General features: G+C 60.7%; 2 protein-coding genes across 5 annotated transcripts; one reads left to right on the top strand and one right to left on the bottom strand.

Moving 5' to 3' along the window:
- Window positions 1–397: 397 nt before the first annotated feature.
- DOK1 (docking protein 1) lies at window positions 398–4,198 on the bottom strand. Its single transcript, XM_081924262.1, has 5 exons — window positions 4,061–4,198; window positions 2,965–3,261; window positions 2,531–2,627; window positions 2,073–2,245; window positions 398–1,558 (listed from the first exon to the last, which is right to left on the bottom strand). The coding sequence occupies exons 1-5, from the start codon at window positions 4,127–4,129 to the stop codon at window positions 503–505; spliced, it is 1,692 nt and encodes a 563-aa protein (XP_081780388.1). The 5' UTR covers window positions 4,130–4,198; the 3' UTR covers window positions 398–502.
- A 2,677-nt stretch (window positions 4,199–6,875) lies between these two features.
- Window positions 6,876–21,316, top strand: LOXL3 (lysyl oxidase like 3). Of its 4 annotated transcripts, XM_081926312.1 has the most exons (16): window positions 7,143–7,391; window positions 7,873–8,200; window positions 9,042–9,205; window positions 10,718–10,929; window positions 12,189–12,239; window positions 14,215–14,274; window positions 14,525–14,744; window positions 15,656–15,836; window positions 16,203–16,357; window positions 16,717–16,872; window positions 17,396–17,555; window positions 17,839–18,082; window positions 18,344–18,459; window positions 18,682–18,818; window positions 20,629–20,740; window positions 20,822–21,316. In XM_081926312.1, the coding sequence occupies exons 1-16, from the start codon at window positions 7,158–7,160 to the stop codon at window positions 20,893–20,895; spliced, it is 2,604 nt and encodes an 867-aa protein (XP_081782438.1). In that variant the 5' UTR covers window positions 7,143–7,157; the 3' UTR covers window positions 20,896–21,316. The 4 variants fall into 4 exon arrangements, with proteins under 4 accessions (XP_081782437.1, XP_081782438.1, XP_081782435.1 ...); XM_081926311.1 differs by lacking the exons at window positions 7,143–7,391; window positions 12,189–12,239 and adding an exon at window positions 6,876–7,013; XM_081926309.1 differs by lacking the exon at window positions 12,189–12,239.
- The last annotated feature ends 963 nt before the right edge of the window (window positions 21,317–22,279 follow it).

The raw sequence follows: 22,279 nt of genomic DNA on the forward strand, positions 1-22,279 counted from the left end.
CCGCCTTGGCACCCCCAGACTGCATCTTTTGGGGGGAGGGAGTTCTGCCTGGGTCTAGTGGAAGGAAGTGGGGGGTGGCTCATCACTCTCAGGCAGTATCTCCCTTCACCCATCAAAAATGAAAGTGGGGCAGACCCCCCCCCCCAGTTGAAGGAGATAGTCCAGTGCTCTGAAGCAGGACACCCCACATTGGAGGGGCCCTTAGGACCAGGGGGAGATGGGGGGGAACCCACCCCGACGGTTGGCAGGAGCAGAAGGCAGGGCTCAGCGTCCCCTCTCCTGGCCTGCTCCAAACTGCAGCCTCCCAAAGCAGCTCCAAAAACCTGCTTTGCTCAGCCCCACACCCACCCGTTGCCCCCTGGGGCACTCAGCCCCCCCCCAGTGCATTCAGCTCCACTGAAACAAAATGCTTTAATATGAAAATAGACATCTCTAGAAAAATATTGCCCAAGATGGATCCTGCAGGGACCCAAGGGGTTCCCCTGCCCCCCCGACTTCCCCATCAGATCTCCCCCAGGTCTTCGTAGACGGAGGCCGGCCGGCTCTCGTCCACCGACTGCTCCTCCCGACTGCCCCCCCCTGAGCGACCGGGGCTGGCCAGGGGCAGCTTCACCACCTTGCTGTAGAGGGGCTCCTCCCCCCCGCGGCCACTGTTGTTGTTGTTGCTGTTGCCGGGGGCCGGCCTGGGGGCTCCAGGCTGGGGGGGCTTCTTGTGGGTGCGGGGGGGCTTGGGGGCAGGGCAGGGCTTGGGGGGCTTGGAGAGGCCTTGCTTTGGGGGGAAGGCCGGCACTGAATATTCCCCCGTCCCCAGCAGGCAGGGCAGCTCGTAGCCAGCCGGGCTCTCCATGCCCTGCGTCCGCCAGGCCTCGCAGGGGAGGCGGGCCTCGTCGTAGATGGCAGTGGGGGTGGGCGCTGGCCACTGGGCCCGCCCCTCCGGCTCGTTGTAGATGTGCACCTTGCCGCAGTGCTTCTCCTGGCCAGGCCCCACCTCCTCATACAGCAGTTTGCTCTGGGGAGGGCAACGCTCCTTGCCCCCCTCGCGCCGGCTGTCCACGGGTTCCGCATAGAGGGCGTCCGGCCGGGGGCGAGGGGCCCTGAGCGCGTCCAGAGGCTCGGAGTAGACATTGCCCACGTCCTCGGGGGGCAGTGCGTGTCCTGGCACCTCAGGGAGTGGGGAGCGGGGGGGAGTGCTGGGCCACTTGGCCAGAGGGTCCCGCAGGCCCAGCCCCTTGGCGGGGGCCACCACCTCCTCTTCCTCCGCAGCAGTGGCAGCACTGAGCTTGGCAGCCAGGGCCGGGCGCAGGCCGGGTCTCTCGGGGGCCAGAGCGGGCACCAGGCTCTCCCCCTCCAGGCTGAGCGAGCTGGCCAGGGCGCCCGGGAGCTGGCCCACCTCGGCGTCCAGGGAGCAGGTGCTGTGGCGATGCTCAACCACCTGTGCCTTCTGGGCCTGAATGGCCGCCTCCACCACGTGGAAGATCTCGTTGCCCTGCTTGGTCTCAAAGGTGAAGTTGCCTGGCCCAGACTCACAGCGCCGGCCGGCTTCAAAGGAGAACATCACCTGCGGGGCAGAGAGCGGGCACAGTCAGGGGCCGCAAAGGAGCCCCGGGGCCAAGAGGCACCCTTGGAGGGGCACAGGAACCTCCCCCGCCCCTGCTCTGCCCACTCTGAGCACAAGCCCTGCCAACCAGAATCCCACAGGGCCAGCAAGAGAGCTTCTGAGTTGGTCGTAAAGCCCTTGGGCAGCACAGAAGGCTGGGGGCTTCTCCCCACTGCCTCACCCAGCGCCAGCTGGGCACCTCCTCAACCACTGAGGGAGCCCAGCCCCCATCACCAGCTCTCCCAGGGCAGCTCTTTGGCAGACAGGCAGCAAGAGCAGCTCCTCCTGTGCACAGAGTTGCAGAATTGAAAGGGCCCCTGAGGGGCATCTAGTCCAACCCCCGTGCAATGCAGGAATCTCAACTAAATCACCCCCTGGGCTTCCATGATCCCTGTCCCTGCCCCCAGGAATTCAACCTCCCCCCCCCCGCCTACCTGCCTCTCCCTCCCACATGCACCCCTCCTCCTGGACCCACCTTGTCCCGGCCATATCTGCGGAGCAGGCGGTAGGGCCAGGTGAAGAGGGGCTGGTTGGAGTGGGGGTCCCCAAGGATGAGGCCCTCGCCGGACGCCTTGAGCACGTAGACCCCCTGCAGCTTGCAGCGCTCAGCAGCCTCCGTCTTCTGCACCGTCACCCAGAACTCGCTGACTGTGGCCAAGGGGGAGAGTCAGAGCAGGAGACCCCCAGGGACCCTCAAGGGGGCAGGCCCCCGCCCAGCAGCCGTCACCCAGAATCCAGCCTGGCAGACAGAATCCTCCCAGGCCAAGCTGCGTTTTCCAAAATGAGGGACTCCCAGCATGCAATTCTGTCCTGCAGCAGCTGTGACTTCCTATGGAACTCCCTCTGCCCCACCACCCAAACTACGGGGGGGGGGCGGGCTGAAAGTCTGATGGGGACAGGGTGGAGCCAGCTCTGCTCCTGAGCGCCTCCTACCTTCCTCTCGGGAGTAATAAATGGCGTTCATGGCCATCTCCAGGGGTCGCCCCCCAGCGCAGTCGGCTGCAGGCTGTGCTGCTTTGCCAGGGTTGCCCTGCCGGGAGAGAAGAACATCAGCAGACACCCCCAGCCCTTCCCAGGAATGGCAGCTCTTCTGCTGCAGGGGGCGTCCAGGGCATCCCCGGCATGCACAGCACCCCTGCCGCCCCTGAGCACGGCCGGGGGGGCCAAGGAGTGAAGTGGGGGGCTCTTCCCACCAGCCAAGGCTGACCAGCCCTCTTCCGTCCCTGGAACATCGGGAGCTGCCTTATGCAGAGCCAGCACAGTATTGTCTACACTGGCTGGCAGCAGCAGCTGAGCAGGGTTTCAGGCAAGGGCCTCTCCCTGCAAGGCGCTGAGACCCCCCCCCCGCCACCCCAGGGTGGGCTCACCAGAAAGGCTGCCTCGCAGAGCCTGGCCATCCAGTCGGCCGCCTCCTGGGGCTCGGCGGCAAAGAGGTAGCTGCGCTCGCTGGTCTCCAGGCGGAAGGCGGAAAGGCCCTCCTTGGGGCTGCCGTCTGGGGCGGGGGCCACGCTGACGCAGTCCGCCAGGCGCACAATCTTCTTGTCCAGGCGCCTGGTGCCCACTCGCTCCGCCGGCACAGGACCCTCCTTGCCGTCGAAGAACTCCAGGCGCGCCACACCATGCGGGCTGGCCGGGTAGAGCACAAACCAGCTCTTCTTCCATCGCTGCAAGGAGAGGCAGAGGGGAAATGGGGCCAGAGGAGCCGCAGGGACACACAGTCGGGGCACTTGGAGCCTGCCTTTCTGCAAGCAGGGAATTTGCATGTAACCAGGGAAGGGTCTGCTCTCCCCTCGCTGCCTTCAGCTGGCATATGAGAGGCCCAACAGGTGCCTCCAAGTCAGGGTTCAAGGAGAGTGGTCAATCCGGCCTGGTCCAGTTCTGCTCCCTGCAGCGGCCACGACGCCCCACCCCGTCTGGGCCAAACCAGGTACCCCTATTAGCACCCCGGGGCGCTGGGGCGGGGCGCTCGTCTGGCGCACGTTTGTGGAAAGGGCCGGGAAGCCCTGAGAAGAGAGCAGAGCCCGTCGCCGGGACCGGACCCAGAGTTGGAAGCTGGACGGGCGGCCCCGGAGGGCGAGACAGGGCGCCCGCGCGGCAGGAATGAACGCTGCCGCCGCCGCCGCTTCCTCGGCGCGCGGCTCCTCTGGCTTCGACGGGGCGGGAGGTGCCCCAAGCAGCGCTGGAGCGGGTCCCGGATGGGCCTCGGGCAGGGAGGGGGCCGGGGCGTTTCGTCGAGGCAGAGCAGCCCACGGGGCCCCCATCCCGAAGGGGCGGCGCGGACAGGGCGGGGCCGCGCCGAGGGGCTCGCGGGGTTGGCGCCGGGTCCAGGAGAGTCGCCCCTCGGCCGCCCGCGCAGAGACCGCGCTGCCGGCAGCGCCCCATCCCGGAAGCGCCGGCGGGCGGGCGGGTGGCGCTCGGAGCAACCCCCGCCGAGCGGCCCCGGCCGCGGCAGGACGCCCTTACCTTGGCGCCGATGCGCAGCCCCGACGGCTGCTGGAGCAGGAGCGGCCCGGCCTTGACCGGCGGGTCCATCCGGAAGAGTCGCCGCGGGCAGCCCAGCCGCTCCGGATCTGTCAGCGCCGCCGCCGCCGCCTCTCGGCGCGGGGAGGGGCTTCGCCGACGGAGCGGAAGCCGCCGGGCGGGGAGGGGCGGCTCCGCCCCCAGGCCAGGGATGGGGGCGCTCGCCTGGCTCAGCCCGGCCGGCAAGGGGCGGGCCGGAGGGGGCAGGCGGCCGCGCTCGGGCCGCCCTCTGGCCGGAAGCAGCCTCGAAGGACGGCCGCCCGGGGGCCCTTTCTCTGCTCGGGGGCCTCATCCCGGACGACGAGGCCACCGCCAAGGGAAGCTTCGAAGCGAACTGGGTTCGTGATCCAAAGTTTACCTCTGCGTTTGGGACGTTACCAGACCAGAAACATCAAAACTTCGACGGGACCAAAAGAAGTTTGAGAAAACAGTCCGCTTTAATCCCCAACCTACGCAAAAAAAGAAGAAAGAAGCGCGTTTGTATTTTGAAGCGTGGTGGCAAGTCCCGGGGGGGGGGGTTGGCTGCGACGTCAGAAACGTCGTCGAAACTTTTGCTTCGTGACTCCGGAGCTCGTAGGTCTCGGGTGGGAGCGCGTGTCCGTGGGCGGGAGGAGCCCCGCGCTGCAGGTCTGTCCTGGACCCCCGAAGAGCTTCTCGGTCGCAATGCGGAGTCGGCCCGGGCGGGGAAGCCGCAGGAGAGGAGGGGGGTCTGTTACACTCTGGACTCGCGGGCGGGTTTCCCAGGATGGGCATCTGGCTGGCAATGGGGGGGGGGGTAGCCAGGAGGCTGGACGAGCGGCGGGGTCCCCTTTGGGGTGATTCAGCAGCAGCCACAGGGCTCTTGCTCCCTTTCCATTCCATCATGGATGCTTTAGAGGAGGGAACACAAATGCCGCCGGGGAATGACCTGCGCTTGCTTGACCACTGGACCCTCCCAGCCCAGACAATGGCCTGACCTGGGCCCTCAAGGAGGACTGGCATCCAGCTTAGGATCCCAGCAGGGCGGGGCCGAAGCCTCTCCTGCCCTTGGAGCCCAGAGGAGGCGGGCAGAGCTCCTGCAGCAGCTGCATGGCTGAAGGGGGCTGGCATGGGAGGGGGCTTCTGCTGAACCCCGGGGCCTCTCAGCTGAGAGGCATCTGGAGTATGGAATTTTTATTTTATTTTGTTTGTTTGTATACCACACTTCATCCCTAGATTTGGGGGCAATCACAACATAAAATAAAAGAGAAAAACACAAAATATGCCATAAAAACAAGAACAAAAACCAACCAACCAATAACCGCGTCCCCACCACATTTAAGAGAGGATCGTTAAAGGCCTGCCTGAAAGGGAACAAAGAAGGGCCTCAGAAGATGATCTCAGGGTCCAAGTCCGTTCATATTGAAGGAGGTGGTTCTTGAGGTATTGCGATCCTGAGCTGCTTAAGGCTTTAATAGGTCAAAACCAGTACTTTGAATTGGGCCCAGAAACTCATTGGCAGCCAGTGCAGTTGCACCAGGATCAGGGTCATGTCCTCCAACCCTCTTGCCCTGGTGAGCAACCTGGCTTCTGAATTCTGCACCAGCTGAAGTTTCCGAACTCTCTCCAGAGGCAGCCCCAGTATAATGCCTTGCAGTAATCTAACTTGGAGACGGGGAGAGCATAGACAATGGAAGTTAGGCTGTCCCTGTCCAGATAAGGATGCAGCTGGGTCACCAGCAAAGCTGATGGAGGGTTTCCCAGTTTCCACGGCACTCGGGTGACCTGAGCCTCAAGAAGTACAAGCGACGTCCCTGCTCCTACAGAGTCCTCTGAAATCAGTAGCAGGCGGCCGGGCAGGGCTGCTGTTTCCCCACTAGAGGGCGCTTGCGCCATCCTTGGTTCCAGCGCATTAGGATACAGTACCTAGAAACCCGGCCTCTTTGTCGTGCCCACATGCAGCCCGCCTAGGTGAGCGTAGCGGAAGTCGCCCATTGCGTCCGTGCCTCTGCTTTTGGATGCTTCCTTGACTTCATTCATCCTGTCAAGGTCTCCTTGAGCATTTGGATCGGGGGGACTATGGCATGTTTCCAGGACTGAATTACTCTGGGGCTTTCATCCCTCAATCAGTTTAAAAGCTGCCGAAAACTCCTTTTTTATTTTGGTTTCTTGGGGTTGGAGTGGGTTGGTGGGGGAAGAAGAAAACGGGGGGATATGCTCTAGGGGAATGCACGGCATACCAGAAAAAAACCAAGTAGGCCTCTCCATGACTTTGCCGAATCCTCTTTTAAAGTCATCCAAGTTGGTGGCCATCGCTGCATCCTGAGGCAGGGAGTTCCAGTGCTTAATCCGGCGTCCTCTCCTGGCCCAGAGCTAGTCGAAGACCCTGGAGGAGACGCCCCTTGTGGGGTCTGAAGCGGAGTCCCGACCACACCCCACTCCTTCCTTCGACTGCAAGATGGGCCTCTTTTCCTCTCCAAGGAGGTTTTCCGGCGGAAAGTAGGCTGCCGTGGCCCAGCCATTGGTCCCCGCTATAGGATCACCCTGCGCGCCTCCTCCTGCTGTTGCTGCTGGCTCGAGACCCCTCTCGGCTCCCGGGAGCTCCCCGTCCCCCCTTAAGTAGGGAGGGACCTTCCAGCCAGGCTTCTCCCTCCCGCCCCGCGTAAGTCCGTCCCGCCGCGGAGCTGCGCCCGCCCCGTCCGAAGCGGAGCCCCCGATGCTCTTCGGTGGCGGCGCGCCTGCGCCTCTCCCGCTGCCCGGGGGCTGCTGCCTGCGCCCGCCCCGCCGGCCCGAGCCAAGCGCGAGCAGGCCGGCCGGGGGCGGGGTGAAGGAGAGGCCGGCCGGGGGCGGCCCGTTAGTCGCCTGGCCTTGAACAGCGGGGCAGCGCGGCTCGGAGGCGGCGGCGGGGACGCAGTGGAGGCGGCGCAGCTCAGCCGAGGTCAGCGGGGACCCCGGGCGGGGCGACGAGGACGGCTCTTGCGGGGAGCGCACCGGAGGCGCCCGCTCCTTCGGGAAGAGATGGAGCTGGGCGAGCGGGAGGGGGAACTTTGAAGACGCGACGCCGTCTCCGAAGCAGGCGCCCATGGCAGAGGCCGCCCCCGAGCCTGGCTGGCTGGCCAGCCCTGCCCAGCTCCGGGAGGACGGGGGAGCTCCGGGGTCGGCGGCTGCGTGGGATCCGCGGCATCCCGAGGCAGCTGGGAGCGAGACGCGGGAGGAAGGGGGCCTCCAGACGCGCCCCCGCCCGGCCACTGGCGGCCAGGACTCCTCGCGGGGGCGGGCGGCCGCGGTTCCTCTCGGAAGGCCCCGACGGGAGAAGGTAGACGGCCTCTGCCCGTGGAGGCTCCATCTCGCTCTCCCGGCTCGCAACCACTTTCTCCTTTTGAAAGTCCCGGCTGCCTCCTCCGCCCGAAGGGCTCTCTGCCCGGCCCAGGAGGGCCAAAGCCGCCTCCGCCTTCCTTCTCCGGGCCCTCCGCGCGTCTCAGATTGCCCACCGGCAACCCCCCTTTTTGCGAAAGTTAAAAGCCCCTCGACAGTTCCGCAGGGTGACTCGATCCCCAAGTGGCGCCCACCTGGCCAGCGGAAGGGGCTCCTGCGGACGAAAGGCTTCTTATGCGGCGGGGGGACTTGTTCCGACCCCTTGGGAGCAGCATCCGCGCCAGTTCAGCAGGAGAAGCGGGGCGCGGCGCCTCTGGTCCTGGCCGCGGGGATTTGCTCTGTGCTCCCGGGTGGAGGACCGCGAGGCTGCCTGCCTGGGCCCTGGGGGTTCTCCCCCCTCAAGCTCCCTCTCTTCCCTCCAGGTCCAGGCAGCCAGGACGATGGGTCTTGCCCTGTGGGAGGTGCTTGGGCTGCTGTGTGGTGTCTGGCTGGGGGTGGGCGCCGCCCAGCAGAGCACCCCAGCGGCACCCCCAGCGCGGAGCACCCCAGCTGGCCCCAAGCTGCAGTTCCGGCTGGCCGGCTACCCCCGCAAGCACAACGAGGGCCGCATTGAGGTCTTCTACGGCCAGGAGTGGGGCACCATTTGCGACGACGACTTCACTCTGGCCAACGCCCACGTTCTCTGCCGCCACTTGGGCTTTGTGGCCGCCACCGGCTGGACTCACAGCGCCAAGTATGGCAAAGGCATCGGTGAGCATGGAGGGCCGGGGCAAGGGGCGCTGGGATGGGGCAGGGCGGGGGGCGGGGGCAGCCCCTGCCCTGTTTCATTCTTGAGAAGAGGAGACACTCATAAGCTGCAGCCTTGATCTGATCCAGGCTGCACATTTTAATTTATTAAATTTCTAGAAGATCCCAGGGTACTTCACAATATAAAAATCACAAAATACATAACATAGTAACAAACACACCGTGCAGTTTAAAAGGCCACAGATTGTTTAAATGCATAATATTATGTAATTGTTTATTGCACTGAAATAAGGAGCTCACAGTGGACCACGTGCTTCTTCCACTCCTCATTTAATATGCACAACCCTGTGAGGTGGGTAAGGCTGAAAGGCACGGACTGGCCATGGTCACCCAGTGAGCTTTATGGGCAAATGGAGACTTGAACCCTGGTCTCTCCTGGTTTGACCACACTGGCTCCTCGCTTTCCACAGCTTTCTAGGCCACAATCTTGCAGAACCAGTGAAGGAATACTAAAAGATTGTGCATTTAAGCATATGCAGAGAGCATTTCTCCTCTTTGCTGGGTAAGCACAGCCAGTCCCAAAGAGCAGGCATCCAAGATTGACTAAGGAAAAATCTCTGGCTAGAGATGCTCTCAGGTCAGGCTGAGTGCTCTCTCCTTTTCTTTCTTTCTTTCTTTCTTTCTTTCTTTCTTTCTTTCTTTCTTTCTTTCTTTCTTTCTTTCTCTCTCTCTCTCTCTCTCTCTCTCTCTCTCTCTCTCTCTCTCTCTCTCTCTTCTCTCTTTCTCTCTTTCTCTTTCTCTTTCTCCATCACCCACCTGACTCCTCCTGGCTATGGCTTTGCAGGGCGCATCTGGCTGGACAATGTGAACTGTGGGGGCAGCGAGAAGAGCATCACGGACTGCCGGTCGAGGGGCTGGGGCAACAGCGACTGCTCCCACGAAGAAGACGCCGGTGTCATCTGCAAAGACGAGCGCATCCCTGGCTTTGTGGACTCCAATGTGATTGAGGTGGGTGGGGGGTGGGACGTTTGCTTGGGGGCAGGGGCTGGGGAAGGAGGCTGGCAGGGCTGCTGTGCCTGTGGTAGCAGTGGCAGTGGGAGCTAGGGGGACCCCGTTCCTGCTGCAGACAACTGCTCCCTAGCATGTGGGTCCCAACAAGGCTGCCTTAGTCAGAAGTGGAAGGCTTGGAAGAGCACAGGATGTTCCCTGAAAGAGACTGGAGGAGGCCCAGGCGGGGCGGGGGGGGGTGGAAGGAAGGAAGAAGGGCCCCCAGCTGGGCCTGCCCTGCCTTCGTGCCTGGGCCTGTTGCTTGGGGCTCAGTCCCTCTTGAGGAAGGAGTCAGCTACCCTGAATCTTCCAACCTCAGCTTCATGGGCTGCCCAGGTGTGGGCGTTTATGCATCTATGGCAGGCGAAAAAGAGTAGGAAACAGCAAGCGAGAGCAAGGCAGCTCTGGCCAGATGTTCCTCTTGCTGCTGCCTGTGGCCAGCTGGCTGGGACATGCTTCCTCCACGAAGGGAGAGCAAATGTTCAGTTGGAGGGTGATTTTCCAGGAAAAATGTCTCGTGGCTCCAGCACACAGACTTTTCCAGGCGCATTCCTATGTGGGGCTTTAACGTCACTGTTAGCACAGTCTGGGATCTAGCCCGGGGGTGTAAGGGGGTCACTGCGGAAGCGGGGAAGGAGTGGGGGGCAAGAGGGAGCCTGGCCTGAGGTGTCCCTGGGAGTTGGGCAGGGCTGGTTTGGGGCCACATTCCTTCCATTTTTCCATTGCCAGTTTGGCCATATTATATTCTGGAGAAATTTGAGGTGGGTGAACTCTTCCCCACCCCCAATTTTGGGCTTCCCTGCAAGCATTTCCCAGCTGGCCAGGCCCTCCTGGGAAGCTACAGTAGACCCCTCACCCCACACAGACCCCCTTGGCTCTTCCTTCCTCTGCTCAGGGCTTCCTCCTCACTCCACCCTGACAGCCTCCCGTCTCCAGCTGGCGGGGTGACGTCACCCCTGGAACTGGGGCACCAGCTGGGCAGGAGGCCAGAGGCGTTTTACACCCACAGCATTCCGTTCTGTGACTCGTCACTCGAGGGGAAAGTGGGGGCCGCCTGGCGTCACTTGGTCACAGCAAAGCCATGCTGCTTTCTATTAAGCAGGCCCCACACCCCTGTGGCTGCATTTTGGGTCCATGGATTCTTTTCTCAACAGCAGGAGGTTCCACCCCAGCCGCCTCCTTCCTCTCAACAAAAGAGTCTCTGCCCTCTTCCTCCCCCCCCCCACTTTTGAGACCCTGCTGGTTTTCTGTGTGTGTTTGGGGGGGGGCGGTGTTAAAAGTTGTTTTCCCAACAGGCTCCCACCAGACAGGTCCCACCTTCCAGCCTCCAACCCTCTCCCAACCCCCAGCAATGTGGGAATCACAACTCAAGCATCCTTTCTCGGGTGAAACCCAATCCCCTGCCAGGCCATGCAGTTGGGGCAGAGGTCTCTGCCTGGGGCTGACCCTCCCTCCCTCCCTCCCTCCCTCCAGACAGAGCAGAACCAGGTGGAGGAGCTGCGCCTGCGCCCCGTGGTCTCCCACGCCAAGCGGCCCCTGCCCGTGGCGGAGGGCATTGTGGAAGTCCGCCACCGGGGCAGCTGGGCACAGATCTGCGATGAGAACTGGAGCAGCCGCAACAGCCGCGTCATCTGTGGGATGCTGGGCTTCCCTGCTGAGAAGAAGGTCAACCGCAATTTCTACAAGTGAGTGACTGCGTGGAGGGGGGAGAACCGATGCCCCCCCCATTCAGACCCTTGGAGGACAGTCTTGCCACTGACCTCCATGGGGGGGGGGGGAATGGACTGATCACATGCTGGGAAATTGCTGGTTAACATTGTCTGTCTCTGGAGACAATGGAGGAGGGTGTCTTTGGGCGTGAAGCCAGGCTGTTGAAGAGTTCCAGCTGTGACTGGAGAGACCGATAGGGGAGAGACATGTTTTGTTGCAGCTGGGGCAGAGATAGGTGGTCAGTTGCACCATGGCATTTCTTCTCTCTGCGCTCCTACCAGTGGTCATTCCTCCTCTGGTCCCTGCTATAGAAGCATGACCTCACTGTCTGTCTCCAGGCACTGCGGTCATCTGTTGGAAATCAGGAGAGGACCTTTGGGCTCTTCCCCATCCTCTGCACTTAAGTCTTGGATACTGTCGTCATCATCATAGCCATGTGTCAAGACCCCTTTAAGGCTCTGCCCCCCTGAGTGCAAATTCCTGTCAAGGATTACGCCAAACTGGGAGGTGTCACAAATGCCACAGAAGTCAGAATCTGGATTCAAGATGACCTTTAACAGATTGGGAAACTGGGCTAAAACTGGCAAAATGGATTTTAATAGGGACAAATTTCAGTTTCTACACTTAGGCAAGGATAACCAGCTTGGTATATAGAACGGGGGACACCTGACTTAACATCAGGTCATGTGAAAAGGATCTTGGGGTCTTCTACGATCACAAGCTTGACATGAGTCCACAGTGTGATGCAGCAGCAAAAAAAGCTAATGCAATTCTAGGCTGCACCAACAGAAGTCTAGTGTCCTGATCAAGGGAAGTCAGAGTCCTGCTCTAGTCTGTCGTGGTCAGCCTCCACCTGGAGTCCCATGTCCAGTTCTGGGCACCAAAATTTATAGGTTTGGACTGCTGTAAATGACATCACCACCCTGGAGCTGAGCTATCCTACAGCTCATGTCTAGCAATGTCTATCTTGCCTTGCAAGGAGGTTGCTGTCTTGCCTTGGACCTTCCTGTCTTGCCAGCTAAGCTGCTTTGAATTCAGACGGTTAGATTTGGGGACGGTGTCTGAGTGGGAGGTGGGAAGCTGCTCAGCGGAAGCACCTCCAGCTCTTGCAGCTAGAGAACGGGAGGATTGGGGACCAGCTTGGCCAGATGTTGCCCTGGGGGCTCCCCCACCTCCCCCTGCCTGGCCCCTCGCCTGTCTTCCTGAAGAGGCGCTGTTGACTTTCCTCCCGCAGGCGGGCCAAGCGAGCTGCCAAGGGCCGGAGGAAGCCAGGCCCCCGGAAGAGGTAACGGAGCCAGGAGGCCCCTGCTTCTGTGCAGCAGGCGGACCCTGGCCCCCCCGCCCCTGAGTCCTGCCCTACCCCCCACCTGACAGGGGGCCATGCTGTCCTGCTCAGTCCGGATTCACTGGCTGTGGATCCAGAAGGGGAGGTGGTGAACCTCCTCCCCAAACCGAGCGCCCCTTTCCGCAATGCTTCCCCTCCAGGTTTGAGGGCAGGAGGTTCACCGGTGACTCAGAGGCGCTGCTGGAGGGCTGAGCTCTCTGCTTCTGCCTCCTCTGCCTCTCAGTGGGGCAGCACCTCTCTCTGGGGCGTCTCCAGGTGCGGGTGACATTTCTTGTCTTGCCAGGGGCATGAGTGTCCCATGGCCTTAGGCTGCCCTGGAGATGAGCCATTTCTGCTGTGCGGACGGGGGCTGGCACTGAGGAACATGGAGAGTTGGGGGGGGCAGCATTTGTCTTGATAGGACCCTTTGGAGCCCCCCCCCAGCTATGCAGAGTTGGAATCATAGCATTATAGAGCTGGAAGGGACCTGGGGGTCATTTGACAGACAAGACAGGCAGACAGGAGAGAACCCCTCTGGCCTTGCGATGGATGCTTGCCCGTCTCCATCACCCTGACTCGGCCCGGGGAGCTGGTTTGTCAATGGCACGGGAAGACGCCGGAATGTTTCCGAGGAAAGGAGCGGGCAGGGCGGGGGGGGGGGAAGGAAAGTGGGGCAGCACCTGAGCCATGTGAATGGGCGTCTGGCCGCGGAGGACTTTGGACAAAGGCGGCAGTGTGTGCTCTGTCTGGTCCAGGGATGTCTGAGCGGTGACTCACTGCTGGGCTGAGGGCACCTCTGTGTGCCTTCAGCTGGGAAGAAAGAGGCGTCTTTGCAGGCAGGCAAGCAAAGGTGGGCTGCAAGGGGGGGCGCTGAGCACCCAGGTCCCACCGCAACACAGGCACCGTGTAACCTGGGTCCACTGTGTGGCATCATCAGTTTCCTCTCTGAGTCTTCCCTAAAAGGGCAAATTCTGGGAGGCTCTTCAGCTCAGCCTGAGGGCAGAAGGAGGTACAGGAGGAAGGTTTATAAAAGCACTCAGAAAGTGCTTCTTTTTGTGTGTGTGTGTGTGTGTGGGGGGTCCTCTCTCTTTCATAATTCCAGGACTCAGGAAGTGATCCAATGTTGGGAGAGTTCCAGTGGGCAAAAAGGCAGCTCTTCATTGCAGAACACGGAATCTGCTTCCACATGTCAGATGGGGGCCACTTTAGAAGGGAATTAGACAAATTCCTGAAGGCCAGAGGAAGTGGGTTTGCCCTGCCTCATTCGCTGGCCCATCCTGCCCTGAACTCTCTGTTATGACTCCCCAAAGGTCCCACCAGGTGGAAAAAAGATCTTTCCCAGCCTTTTGAGTGTGTGCGAGAGATTTTTTTTGGGGGGGGGTATCCTGGGCTCTTCTGCATTCAAAGCACCATGTCCTCTGCTGCTGGGCTAGGATTCCTCCTGGCTAAATGGAGCCTCCTTTTACAGAAGCAGTCTACCATCCTACATGTGCCAGCTGCTGGGGACAAAATGGGGACTGCAATCAGCTTTGAGGTTTCTCACAGCATTTTGCATGGTGCTGTGGGGCACAGTGGGGTGGGCTAGAGGGAGGCTTTGAATGCCCAGCGAGGGCGGGAGGGGGGCATTCTCCTGTTCTTCAGTGTCCCAAGGCAGAAATGACACATTGAGCCATAGAACTACAGAGCTGGAAGAGAACTCCCCCTGCAATGCATGACTGCCGGTGTGGGGCTGCATGGCTTCTCTGGGGCTGGGGCTGCTGGCATGAGTCCTGGCGGAATGGATGCCAGGCTTGCTTCTGACAAGCCTGGGCTGGCCAGTGCGGCCTGATCCATCCCCGAGCAGTGCAAATGAGCAGAGAGTTTGCAAGGATCCGGCCCCAGGGAGGGAGGGGTGCATGGTGGGCTCCGTCACTCACCTTGTCTGTCTGTCTTCCAGGCCGGTCTCCAGGTCTCGCCCCAAACATAGACGCAGGGAGGACTTTAGGGGCACCAAGAGGTAATGGGGCCTTGAGAGTCCCTGGGAGTCTGAGGGCAGGACTGGCACCCGGCTGCTGCCCTCGGAAGGAGCCAGAGGCCCTTCTGCAGCTGTCATTCCAGGTCCAGAGGAGCCGAGGGCCCTGCTTGGTCTGGGAGCGCAGGGGACAGTGCAAGGGGGCCAGATGCTACAATGCACGCCTGCCCCACAGGTGCCCCACCTGTGTGCTCCTGCCAGCCCTGCCCTCTGACCCCCCTCCTCTTCTCTGCAGGCTCTCCCTGGAGCGGCAGCCGCTCAACTACCGCCTGCACTCGGTGGCCTGCCTGGGGACGGAGGTGCACCTCTCCCTCTGCTCCTTCGAGTTCTACAAGGGCAACGCCACGGGCCTCTGCAGGGCGGGGATGCCGGCTGTGGTCAGCTGCGTCCCTGGGCCGCTGTTTGCCACAGGGAACGCCCAGAAGAAGAAGAGGCAGCGGCAGCAGACGGGGCAGGTGAGCGAGGAAGGAGGGAGCAGGGGGCGCTTGCCCAGCCTGCCAGCTATTTCACAGAATCCTAGAATTGTGGAGTTGGAAGGGACCCCCAAGGGTCATCTAGTCCAACCCCCTGGAATGCAGCTGTTTATGATGATGATGATGATGATGATGATAATAATAATAATAATAATAATAATAATAATAATAATAATAATAATAATAAAATAAATTTTATTTATATCCTGCCCTCCCCAGCCGAAGCTGGGCTCAGGGCGGCTAACAACAATCAAATAATCAAACAGTCAAATAATCACACATTCTAAAAATATTTCATTATAAAAATTAATTAAAATCAAATTGATGGCAACCGATTAAGCAAAATTCTGTGCAGGTTGCCAGAGGAGGGAGTCAGGCTGCGCCCTGACCAAAGGCCTGGTGGAACAACTCTGTCTTGCAGGCCCTGCGGAAAGATGTCAGATCCCGCAGGGCCCTAGTCTCTTGTGACAGAGCATTCCACCAGATTGGAGCCGCAGCCGAGAAGGCCCTGGCTCTAGTTGAGGCCAGCCTAACCTCTCTGAGTCCTGGGACCTTGAGGATGTTATTATTTGCAGACTGTAGGTTTCTCTGTGGAGCATACCAGGAGAGGCGGTCCTGTAGGTACGAGGGAATGACCTAAACATCCCTCCTTTCCTCCAAATGGAGCGCAAGTTGGCACCTCTTCCCATTTTGTCCGGCAACAACCCTGGAAGGCAGGTCAGGCTGAGAGATGGCAGCTGCCCAAAGATCGGCCCCTGAGCTCCAGGGTGGTGGAGTCTCTCCCAGGTCCCAGCTCTCAAACCACTGCGCTGCACTACCTCTGAGGACTGTGGAGTGGGGCAGCCTCAGGGCACCACCTCCTGGGCGTCTCAACTGCCCTTTGCTCCCCACAGCAGCGCGTACGGCTGAAGGGAGGGGCCAAGCCCGGCGAGGGGCGGGTCGAGGTGCTGAAGAATGGCGAGTGGGGCACCGTCTGCGATGACCGGTGGAGCCTGGCATCCGCCAGCGTCGTGTGCCGGGAGCTTGGCTTTGGGAGCGCCAAGGAGGCTCTGATGGGGGCACGCATGGGCCAAGGTGAGCCGCTGGGGGGGGCTGGGCTGCTCCTTCGGGGTGCCCCCCAGTCCAACAGTCCCTGCACCCCCCCACAGCCATCTGGACTGCCACAGGTGCCAGAAAGGCCTGGCGCACCATGTTCATGGGGGGTCCCCCCACTCTGCATGCGCCCCCACCAGGCAGAGATGTGCTCACTTTGGAAACAAGTATACTTCTACAGAAAAGACTAGCCTGGCAAAGGAAATGTGGGTGGTGGCTTGGGATGAAGAAAGGGGGCACAGGCCGTCTCTGACTCCCCACCACCACCTTCCCCATAGACTGCCCCCCCCCCAAAGGGACTCTAAGCTGGCCATTCCCAGAGGCCCAGCATTTCCTCTCCTGCCACAGGAATGGGCCAGATCCACCTGAATGAGGTGCGCTGCCTGGGCACCGAGACGTCCCTCTGGAGCTGCCCCCACAAGAACATCACGCAGGAGGACTGCAAGCACACTGAGGACGCGGCCGTCCGCTGCAACGTCCCCTACATGGGCCACGAAACCACGGTCAGCACTGGGGGCCCCAGGGAAGAGGGGCCTTGTCCTCTCGCCACCCCCCAAGTAGCAGCAGCAGCTCCTCCCAGAGGACTGGGAACTTCACTAGGCTGCCTGCAGGCTTTTCCCAGCCCACAACTCCCCCTATGCAGATTGGGGCTGGCAACCCCCAGTGCACCTGTGGGGGAGGGGCTTGGTTTGCGGCCAGGGCTGGGGAACCCTTGAGGCCACGATGACGTGCCCCCCACTCGGCCCTGGCCGCAAACCAAGCTGAGGGCGGCCACTGCCTGCCTGGCCGTGGCTGGTGGGAAGGGGCAGCAAGCCAGGGTGGGCAGGGACAGCTGCTGGCTCATCGCTGGGCTTCCCCACAGATCCGCATTGCCGGGGGCCGAACCGCGTTTGAGGGGCGCGTGGAGGTGAAGCACGCCGGCCGCTGGGGCACTGTGTGCAGCACAGGCTGGAGCACCACCGAGGCCATGGTGGCCTGTCGCCAACTCGGCCTGGGCTACGCCATGCATGCCGTGACGGTAGGTGTGGGGCAGCCGTGGGGCTGGGAAGGAGGCAGTCGGGGGGAGGGGTTTCCTGGGAGGGCAGCTGGGTGAAGGAGAAGAGGCCCAGTGTAGAAGAAGAGGGGTGGGGGGGCTACTACTAGCCAAGAGAACTGTGGAGTTGGGGGGGACGGCAGGGGCCATCTAGTCTGACCCCCTGCAATGCAGGTATGGCAGCTGAAGCAGCCCTGGCAGATGGCCCCCTGCTCTGCTCCAACAAGGCAGGAGAGTCCATTGGATCTGGTGCTCTGGCCTCTGGTTGGACACTGCAGGAACAGGATTGGGGAACCAGCACAACAGACTCCCTCAGGAGGTTGGAAGCAGAGGCTGGGTGGCCCTCTGTCCCAGAGGCTTTAGTTGCAATTCCTGCATTTCAGGGGGCTGGACTAGATGGCCCTTGGAGGGCCCTTCTGAGACCCTTCTGTTTGGTGCCTCTGCTTGTGCTGGCCACAGAGAGGGGCGAAGGTGCCCCACTGCCCTGTCTCTTGTCCTCTGTCCCCAGGAAACGTGGTACTGGGATGCCAGCAACGTGACGGAGATGGTGCTGAGTGGAGTGAAGTGTGGCGGGCACGAGATGGCGCTCAGCCACTGCCAGCACCACAGCACCCTCAACTGCCCCAAGACGGGCACCCGATTCGCCGCTGGAGTCATCTGCTCAGAAAGTGAGGCAGGGGAGGGACTGCTGGGGGGCAGAAAGAGACCCCTGGGCCTGCTCCTGGGAGCAAGCCCACCTGGAAGCCCGTTGGGGGTCAGGGGAGGAAGGGGCTCTTTTGAGAGACATGCCCTCCCACCTTCACTGGGGGCCGGCTCTGAAGCCCCGGGTGTGGGGTCACTGAGAGGAAGAGGGGCCAGCCCCACAGCAGAGGCTGGCTCTTCAGCCGGCCCTATGCCTTGGGCTAGCCCCACAGCTGCTGGGCCCGGCCCCCTCCCCTCCTCTCTTCACAGCTGCCTCAGACTTGCTGCTGCATGCCCCCCTGGTACAAGAGACGGCATACATTGAGGACCGCCCTCTGCACATGCTCTACTGCGCTGCAGAGGAGAACTGCCTGTCCAGCAGCGCCCGCAATGCCAACTGGCCCTACGGCCACCGCCGCCTCCTGCGCTTCTCCTCGCAGATCCACAACAACGGCCGGGCCGACTTTCGCCCCAAGGCAGGGCGCCACTCCTGGGTCTGGCACGAATGTCACGGGTGAGCACTTTCTCTCGCTCCCTCGCTCTCCTCTGGGCTCAGGGCTGGGTCTCTCACTCTTTTTATTCTGTTGCGTTTATATCCCACCTTTCCCCCCAAGGAACTAAAGGTGGCGAAGGCATGGTTCTCTCTCTGCCCTCTTCATTTAAATACTCCCAACACCCTGCAAGGTAGGCTAGTTGCCCAGGGAGCTTAATGGACCCTGGTCTCTCCTTGTCCAATGCTCTAACCACTGCACAACACTGCCATGTCTCACCCCAGGCACTACCACAGCATGGACGTCTTCACCCACTATGACCTCCTGACTTCCAATGGCACCAAAGTCGCAGAGGGACACAAGGCCAGCTTCTGCCTGGAGGACACCGAATGCCACGAGGGTGGGTGAAGCTACCAGGGTGCTTGTGGCCGTGGGGGGGGGGGAAGCAGGGGGGCAGTGGCTGCCTTTGCTCTGAGGCTCAGAAGCTCAGATAGGAATGGGATCTAAAGGAGTCCAATGAGCTCAGGTTTGCCTACGCTGCAGCAGCGGCAGCTCCCCAGGGGGTCAGGGAGGAGTTTGCTATCCCTGGCAGGACTTGACCCCGCTCCCCTTCTTTGGACAGATGTGAGCAAGCGCTATGAATGTGCCAACTTTGGGGAGCAGGGCATCACGGTGGGCTGCTGGGACCTCTATCGCCACGACATTGACTGCCAGTGGATAGACATCACCGACGTCAAGGCCGGCAACTACATCCTGCAGGTGAGAGCAGAAGAGGGAGGGGAGGGGCAGGAAACTCTGCAGGTTGTGTGAATGGCAACTGTCAGGGATGCTATAGCTGCGGCTCCTGCATTGCAGGGGCTGGACTCTATGGCCCTGGGAGTCCCTTCGGTAGGAGATGAATTCAGGATTAAATCTGTAGATTAAAATTTAAACCACCTGTCAGAGCTGCCCAAGGTCCCAGCTCACAGAGGACCAACGCCAGTTCTTGTTATATACAAAAGTCTTTATTAAGGTTCAGTTTCAATTCCAAAGCCGCGGCGCGCAGCTCTACGTCCCAACCCTAGACCGCTGAAGCTCCGTCTGAATCTCCTCCCCCCAGACACCAGTTCAAGACCCTAGCCTTGCTCCACCTCTTCCTTTGCTCCTTTCTCCTCTGGGTCCGTCTGCCCGCCGGGGTGTTGCCCTTTCTGGACTCTTCTGATGCTGAAGAGTCCCCAGATTCTTCCCCCTGCCTCCGGCGTGCTTTAGGACCTGGCTCCCAATCCTCGCTCCCGGCTGTCCCGCGCGCCTGTGCATTTGAACTCGGCGCGCGCGCCCAGCCGGCAACCTTCCTCCTGACTGTTACGCTGCTTCTGTCACTGCTTCCCCCTTCGGGGGGGCTAGCTGGATCTGACTTCCCCTCTGTTCCCTCACTCAGCGATAGGGGCGTGGTCAGCCTTGACTCATCCTCTCTTTCCCCTGGAGGGGAAGCCGGTCCTGACACATGGGACTCTTCCCCCCCCCCGCTACGCTCTGGTGGGGAAACTGGTCCCGATCTCCAGCTGCTGCTTTGGGAGTCACCGCTGGCCCCTTGCTTCTGGTGCCTCCCTCCCGGGAACCCCCTTGCTCTGGCTATCGGTGCCCCCTTCTGGGAATCTTCCGACTCGCTCAACAGACTCAAGGAATCTCTTGCCCCACTGTCATCCTCACCTACGCTGCCCTCGGATTGTTCCCCTTCGCTCTCCGCTTCCTCCTTCTCCTGTGCCTCTGCTCCTGAACCCCTGACACCACCTATCCCACGTGTGGGAGAACTGGAAGAGCTAAGTGGCCTGTGAAGCCTTTTTAGCAAAGTGAACACACTTAAGTCATTTTGCAGCTTCCTGAATTTTAGGAATGAGGCAGTTATACCTTTTTATACTTTTATTTGAGGTTCACTGACCTTCCTCTCTACCTGCTGCAGAAAAGGCACCACCCGTTTTAGTAAGACAAACATACAAAAAATGTTTACTTACATTTCAACGCAGGCAGCAAATACAGGAAAGTAGAAGCACAATGACACTTTTAAGGCTGGTAGTCTCAGAACAGGGTGTGTTTGTCTGGAGCCCCCAGGCACAGGACTGCTTGAGAGCGTGGTGGACAGGGAGGGCAAGGGATTGTGTCACAGAATTCCCTCCCAGAGGAGACACACACAGGGTCCTTCCAACTCTCCATTTCTGTTAAGGGAGTCCCTGCCAGGCCTGGTCTTATGAGAGGCAGGAAGCGATTCCCTCTCTACCCCACTTTCTGCCTAGTTTGTTGTAAATAGGGCCTGATCCAGCCCTGGGGCTGCAACTCTATAGACACTTACCTAACAGCGTCCAAAAGGCCGTCCAAGGCTGGGCACCAAATCAGGCCCTGTTGAAATCAGTGGGGCAGGCATGGCAGTGGGCGCCGCACTTGTGGAGCTTCTGCCTTGCTCCCCGCTCCAGCCCTTCCTCAGGGCTTTGACGTCCAGCTCTCAGAGCACTCCCCGCCCCCCAGGATGGGTGCCAGTTCTTCCCAGCAGCCCGTGGGGCACAGAGCTCCCTTCAGCCTCCCTCCCTTCCTCCAGGTGGTGATTAACCCCCGGTATGAAGTGGCAGAGAGCGACTTCACCAACAACGCCATGAAGTGCAACTGCAAGTATGACGGCCATCGCATCTGGGTGCACAGCTGCCATATAGGTACTTTCCAAGGGGTTTGGGGGGGGCTTGCTGGGGGTCCCCTCCTCTTCCTCATGCCCTCCTCTGGTCCTTCTGCTGCAGGTGATGCTCTCAGTGAGGAGGCAAACAGGCGCTTTGAACAGTACCCAGGACAGCTCAATAACCAGATTTTGTAGGCCAGACCACAAGCGCCACCGGCTGGCCTGCCCCACAGAAGGGGGGCTGAACCCTGAAAGCCCATGACAGACAGACAGACAGCGGCTCACCTGGCGCGGAGCAGCCCTGAACGGTGCAAAGAAGCCAGTTGGCAATGGGCATAAGAATAGCAGGCTGCTGACCCCCTGCTCTCTCCCCCCTCCATAGGGGAGCTGGGACTGAACTGCAGGGCCACCCCCCCCCCCACAAAGCTGTTTTCTTTCCCACAAATGGGAGCATCTGACACGATGGAGAAATTGCGGGGGGGGGGGGGTCAGGAGGAAGGCTGTCTACACCACTCCTGCCTGCCTGCTCAGGAGCTGCTCCTTCTGCCCCCCTGCACAGCCCCCCCCTCCGAGGCCAGTTCTTGTTTCCTATATAAAGTTCATGTCTTTTGTCTAACTTGCCTCCCAGCTGATGTGTGAGGAAGGGGCAGCTCAGCTCCAAGGCAGGAAAAGCTCCAAACCCCCCCTGCACGCCCCCCCCAAAGGCATTTGCATCGCCTGGCCAGAGCCAGCTGCACCTGGGAGGGGGCCAGGTCAGACAGCCCCCCAGCGTGGTGGAGGGAAGGGTCCTGTAGCCCCCAAAGGGCCAGGATTACGCGAGATCACAAGACTCTGCAGAATCTGGCCAATGGCCCAGCATCCTGTTCTCACAGTGGCCAATCGGATGCCCAAAGGGACGCCAGCTTATCGTCGTGGCAAAGGAGGGCCATCAGTAATAATCTCCTCCATGAATCTGTCACTTTCTTTAAAGCCATTCCAGTTGGTGGCCATCCTGCCTCCTGCGGGAGGGAGTTCCACAGATTCCACCGTGTGACGTCCTTTTACCCGTCCTGAACCTTCCAACATCCAGCTTCTTGGAAGTCCACAGTTTTGAGAGAGTAGGAGAAAAACTTCTCTCTCTGCTCTACTTCCCCCTATTAATCTGGGTGGGGCGTCTCAGATGGAGACAGGCAAGAAGAAAAAGGGGCATTTAGCACACCCACCCCACCCCACGGGACCCCGCGTCCCCTTGGCCACTTCAGAGCTATGCGAGAAATGTCCTAATGGAGCCCTGCGGTCAGTCGGCCGGCCTGGCCGAATTCTCCTGCAAGAACCCCCCTCGCCCCCCCTTACTTTCCGTGTCCTGTTTTCCTTCCTGGCTGGGCTGCAGAGAAACAAATTCCACGGCTGGAGGTGAAAGAGAGGCCTGTCTGGGCAGCTGGTGGTGGCACAGAGGGACTCGCCACCCCTCCCAGTGAGACGCAGCCGAGCCCCTCAAAAACAAACAGCCCCCTCTCCACCCCCCAAAATTCCTGGGGCCTAGCAAGACCACTTCCAAGGCAAACCACCCCCGGCAGAAATCAGCCCACTTGGGAGCAAG

The sequence above is a fragment of the Podarcis melisellensis genome (assembly GCF_964234715.1).
Source record: "Podarcis melisellensis genome assembly, chromosome: 9".
NCBI lineage: Eukaryota > Metazoa > Chordata > Lepidosauria > Squamata > Lacertidae > Podarcis > Podarcis melisellensis.